Raw genomic sequence first — 6,108 nt, 5'->3', positions numbered from 1 at the left:
AGAGGATAGGCCTCCAGGGTCAGAGGGGCGTGTCGCCCTGGTTAAGCCTCAGCAGGAGGAGGCGTGTTGGGCTGTGACCTGCTTGATGACGCAGCCCTGTCTGTTTCCTGAGCATATGTCCCTACGGTGTATATATACAGGCACGCTATAGGTACAAGACGGCGACACTTGAGCTGAATGAAGCTGACACGTCTTCATGTCCATGCAGGTCATGTATGCAGGTGTCCCACTAACATATTTACTCATGTTACCAGTATGTTCAGCAGTGGTCTCCTCTATTACTGTGCAGTATTTCAGTCTTTTCATTCTAGGAAATAATGCTTTAGGGAACCATGTACTTACATTTTTACAGATAATGACATTTAATATTGGAACAATATATCCACCTTGACTGTATCCCAACAAGTGAGTGAACCCACTGTGATCATATTCATATATATCTTAATTTCATAATATTCACTTCATGAATGTTTAAAAAAGATCAAATATTCACTTGGGTGATTTTAAAGATTTTCAATATTGTAGAATTAAATACAGTATTAAAGTCTACTGATATATTTGCTATATTCAGTAATATTGTCATCTTATAGTCTATAACAGCACGCTAATGTTAAGAGTGAGACCACTTTTATTAAATAAAATGGACAAAAACACTATCAGTCCAACAAGGATCATTTATTAACAAAAATTATAATACAAACAAGTTACAAATAAAGAGTGGACTCGTTTCTGACCATGTTGAGTGATCAGGCACAGAATTACCATCAAATAACATCTGCATTCAATTATCATGGCCATTAGAAACCTGAGCTTGATACAAAATGTTATGAATTGTGTGTGGTACAAATGTATGTCGCACAATTATTAGGAAGCATTACAAAAAGGTAGAGTGTATAAATATACTGTATGTACAACCGATGAAGTTTAATTCCTTAATGCAGAATCAGAAAAGGCGCTGCGTAGCGTTTTCTTCTGTACAGTTGGGAGTTGTAGAAATACTACTGCTGCTAACTTAAGTGTCCATGCAAGAAAAAAACAAAAAACAGGGACTTTAAAAAGCGAATGTGTCTCCTAGCAACGCAACAACCCAAATGCGGAAAATTACTTGTTTGCCCTCTATACTTTTGATTTGTATTTCTTTAAATGAACAAAATTTCAATATAGGGTAGAGTGGACAAGATTGGCTTAGTCGGGCTGCTGAGCACAAATTAAAACCTTCTCCCCGTGGATACTGGTCGGCAACAGCATCACGACATGTATGAGAAATTATAAACAGGCTATTTTCACATCCTGCCAGCAACCGCAGAGGATCCTGCTCGGTCGAACTCTGTCCGGACTTTTCAATTCGAGGGTCACAGGTTGAAGGTCGGGGGGTCTTGGTGCAGCGGTCACTAGGAGGGGGCATCATCTCCGTGTATAGCCTTATATTTGGACATCTCCTCTGGAAAGACTTTGCCGAGCTCAGAGATTAGGAGGCTCTTGAATTTCTAGAATGAAACAGCAATGGTTGGTTTATAACTGATGTATTACAGAACCTTATTTTACATAAAATAACAGGCAGAGGTCTTCAAATGTGTGTACAGGAGCGTAAAATCAGTGAAATAGTTTGAAGGCTCTGGTGATTCTTGTGGTATCGCTGGTGTTGAAATCTCAGCGACCCTGGCACTATCTCTTACCGTCATGGTGTCAATCTTTCCTTTGACCTGTTCGTTCCTCGCCAAGGCTCTCTCCAGACACTCCTTGGTGTACAGCTGAGGGTTTCGGCCTTGGTCGATGTATCTGCAAAAATACAGCATAATATTAGCTCAAAAGACTGTGATAAAGCTATGAAGCACAAGCATTTTACATGCTATTATCTATATTTTGTAAAGTGGCCTTACAAATGTGTGTTCTACATAACTTATGAGACTCCAGGCCTTGACTAAATGGTGTTTTTCTATTATTCAACTATGCTCCACAGATCTGTCTTAAAACAATAGCCAAGTGCCCAAATGAACATTGAATGGTTTATTTTTCTTGCTGTAGATCCCTTCATAATGCACTTACAATGGGGGACACAATCCACAATGCTCAATCTGTGCAAACATGTATTTAACAGTGTATCTGAAGCTAGTATGAAGCTTCAGCTGTCCAAATGAGTCAAATCAAATAGATATCTTTCAATCTTACAGTCTTTTTAGTGCCAAAGTCCCCTCTTTTCACAGCAGCTCAATAAGGAAACACAAAGAGGGAATTTGATACTAAAAAGACTGTGAATGTGTCAGACATCCACTGGATATGACTAACTCAGACTACCTCAGCCTCAAATAAGCTTCACAACAACTTTTAAATGCAGTTATGGTGCATGCAATGACTGTGGACACACTGTAGATTTAGATCTCCCAACACTTACACTGAAAGCACATTTTGAAGGGGTCTTTTTATAGTCAGTATGAACAGGAGGAATGATTACAGTGAGGAAAACATCTTTTAGTGTTCATATGGACACCTGACTGTTATTTTAGGCAGACTTACTTTACAAATGATGAACCTATGCTTTAACACAGTACATGGTGCAGAGTGAACAAAAAGAGTGAAGCTGAGACTGTAGGTGTTATTTGTATAGTATGTGTATGCCGAATGTAAGAAGAGTCTCTCAACTGTACAGAGACAGTAAGATGATGTATGTAAAGTAACCATATTCGTGGGCAAGGGATCATTACATTAAATTTGTATGATTTTTCAACGGAGTCTGGCATGGTTGAAAGTAGAGTAGTTTATAGTAAAGTTTGAAGCAATAAACACAGATGGACACAATAATACATCTGGTTTTGGACTCACTCAAACACCTCCAGCGGTACGTTAATCTCATGTAGCTGCTGACGGCACTTCTCGATGTCTTGCAGTCCAGATATCATGAAATTTCTAGAAGGTGGGGGGCAAAAAATATTAGCCAACCTGTTTAAAATGCGTCTTATTTACAGATTCGTTTTGGTCTTGTAGAGCTGGGTGAAACATGACTCACAGTTTTTGGTTGAGACCGGTCTGGCTACTCGGCTGGAAGTCGCTTACTATGATCCCCAACTGTCGAATATTCTCGATAAATTTCTCCAGATGCTCCTCCAGGTTGTCGAATTTTTCCGCCATTATATTAAGTGTCAGTGAAACCCGCGAAAGCAAAAGAAATACATATAAAAGAGTAGGTGTACAAGAATTCTTTTGTCAAATTAACGCTATTTACTGTTAGCCACCGACACTACGACAGACACAACGTCGAAGTGCTTTACGGCCGTGCGAAAGCCAATCGTTGGTGCGGATACTGCTTCTGCTACCATGGCTACGTCAAATGAGAGGAAGTCGTTTTCCGACGCTGAATGCATTAAAGTGTCGTGCTGCCAAGTAGGGAAGCTGCTTCTTTGTCGAGAGCAGAAACACACAGAGAAACGACGTTAATGCAGCTGTTAAACTATTAGAAACAGCAAAGTCTTATTATAATAACAAATGTTCAACGTATTATTCCCATTTTATTCGGAATATATTTAATTTCAACATAATGTATTGTACGTGCTGTAGACACTATTATGTCTCCAATATCAAAAGTGAAAGCATGAAGGCTACACTGCTTACGTCATTTAATTCTTTCTTTTTTTAAACAAAGTATCAAAGCCAAAGCCAACATGTCTCCAGCTGTGTTGTATTGTACTGCTAATTTACAGATGGGTTAAGGATCATTTCAAAGACAATTAAGAAGACACACTACAAACTTAAATGCAATTGTATAGCCTATTCAAAAGCATAGATCCCTCTGAGAAATATTAAACCTGAAGCTTGACAAAGGCCAAGATATTACAAGCCTATTTTTTGACAGACTTCAGTAAATTAACCAATTCATGTGGGACTGAATTCATTATTTAATTTTCCTTTTTCTCACTTCACTGTTCAGTGCACACTGGATGGCCTCATGTCATCCTTTCCACAAATAATTGTGTAAATTCTGGTATTTTTTCCCATTTTTCCACGTAAACTGTTATTGTAAATTGATCATACATAAAGTGAACAGTGTTAAGTTGGAAGTGTTAACTTTCTGTATATGTTCCTCTGAAAAAAATTCTAATTGTTATCTTCTTTTTTTTAAATTTCACATAAATAAAAAAGTACATAATACAAGAAAAGTAATACATGCAGAATTTGTTTGAGATTAAGAAAATAAAACGATCACTAACAAAAGAGAAATGTGCTGAAGGAGCCTATAAAAACCATAGGGCTTGCTGGATGGCCCTCCTATTGTGAGACATACGACATAAAATAGACTAATAGGACAATGGGGAATGATTTAGCCAGACTCAATTTATACACTATTGTGTAAAGTTTGCATGTATGGCATCTTGAATGCTAATTTGAATAATACATTTCCTTAAAGCTGCAGGCTTTTATAAACCATGAAAGGCTTAATTAAACTGCTATTTATAGGTTTAATATTAACCTGCTATTTGTATCTTATATATTTATATAAGGAACAGGATGAAATGTGTTTAATAATGACGTAGAGAGTACAAGCTGGTCCTCTGTCAGGTTAACACACAGAGGCCAAACTTTAGGCTACTGTGTTAATACACAGGAAACACGCCCTTCAAAATAAAAGTAACCCTATAGTGTATTGGATCCACATTGTTGAAACCAGGATGGTGAAGCTCTTAAATCTTTATGTTTAACAACCACAACAACATGTTATGCCTTTTGCGAGATAAAATGAGTAACAGAGGGTTATTTCTTTGTTTCAGTAGACTTATTATAACTGCTGTGTACATCTTCTGAATGCTGTCATTAAAACTGTGTCATGAGACCATTATGTCACAAAGAAGTCACTGATTGTGTTGTGTTTATGTGTAAAAACCTGTATATAAAAACAGAAGACCTATTGTTGGCCAAAACGTTTATAACGATATAAGAAGGAGCTTTAATTCAGTGTGTGGTTGGTGTTTGTATTGCAATAGATTGTAAAACTACTTCATAAAACATCACAATACTTCCATTATGTTTTTACTTTCCTTTAAGAAGCCATACATTAATTCGTCCCAATTGATTTATTCACACACACGTTGATCTATTCTAAAATATGGAGATGTTATCTTTTTAATTGGGGGGAAAATATCTTAAAGAAGCTTCCTTGATTTAACTTTATTATCACTAACAGTCACTATGAATACTATTATTACATGATAAGTAGCTTCATGTGTGTATCTTTTCTGAATGTTTCCATTTTGGTTCTAAACGTCACCTGACTCCCACCGGGGCTTTTAGACTGAAGCGTCGCAGCGCGTCTCCGGTCGGATCAGACTGGGTGAGAAAGATTACGCGGAGCTGCTTCGTCCTCGGCTGCATTAAAGCTGGAGCTGCAGCAGCTGCACACACACACGCATCAAACACTCTCCTTCCTCTCACTTTCTCTCTCTCTCGCTCTCTCTCCCTCTCTCTTCATCACTGCAGCTCAGAACGACGGCAACTCTCCTGGATGGTAGATTTCATTTTTTATATCCAGACACAGACACACGGATCGGTGTCCGGTTAACAATACGGGACATAACAAGGAGATCCTCTGAATTGGAGCCTTCTACGGTAAGAACGGACTGCTGCTGCCCGGCTGCTGGTTTAATATTAGGTGTGTGTGGGCAGGAGGACGCGCTCTAAGGAAAATATAGGATATTATTAGAACGTGTTTAGATCTTTATGTGACCTCATCGGGCTTTATAATAATCCCATAGCCTATGTCTTTATAGCTATTATATAATGACCTTAATATATTATTCTTGTTGGAATCGAGTGTCTCTCTCTCTCTAGAAACCTTTATGCGTTTCTCTTCTATAATTCACTGTCTTGTCTCTTTAATTGTATTTTTTTCATGCAGCCTGTGTTCTAATATACCATTCTGTTCAAATGTACCATAAGATCACCTCAGTGCTTCTGCGTAAACGCATCGTCCTATTGAGCAACTGCAGTCATAGTGTCGGTCCACTTGTAGGGGGGAGAAAAAACGAAACTGAATGAATGTGGTTTGGCATTATATTTCATCAGGTGAGTGTTTATCTTAACTGGTATTTAATTGTTGTTTTCCTGTTTTTTTTGCCTTCA

General features: G+C 38.0%; 1 protein-coding gene across 1 annotated transcript; it reads right to left on the bottom strand.

Moving 5' to 3' along the window:
• Nucleotides 1-665: 665 nt before the first annotated feature.
• med10 (mediator complex subunit 10) lies at nucleotides 666-3,238 on the bottom strand. The gene is made up of 4 exons (XM_062435863.1): nucleotides 3,005-3,238; nucleotides 2,821-2,904; nucleotides 1,677-1,779; nucleotides 666-1,487 (listed from the first exon to the last, which is right to left on the bottom strand). Exons 1-4 carry the CDS (start codon nucleotides 3,124-3,126, stop codon nucleotides 1,392-1,394), a joined length of 405 nt encoding a protein of 134 aa, XP_062291847.1. The 5' UTR covers nucleotides 3,127-3,238; the 3' UTR covers nucleotides 666-1,391.
• Nucleotides 3,239-6,108: the final 2,870 nt, after the last annotated feature.

The sequence above is a fragment of the Scomber scombrus genome, chromosome 16 (assembly GCF_963691925.1).
Source record: "Scomber scombrus chromosome 16, fScoSco1.1, whole genome shotgun sequence".
Classification (NCBI taxonomy): Eukaryota; Metazoa; Chordata; class Actinopteri; order Scombriformes; family Scombridae; genus Scomber; species Scomber scombrus.
The sequence above is the reverse complement of the archived record's forward strand: the minus strand, read 5'-3'. Positions and strand labels throughout refer to the sequence as shown.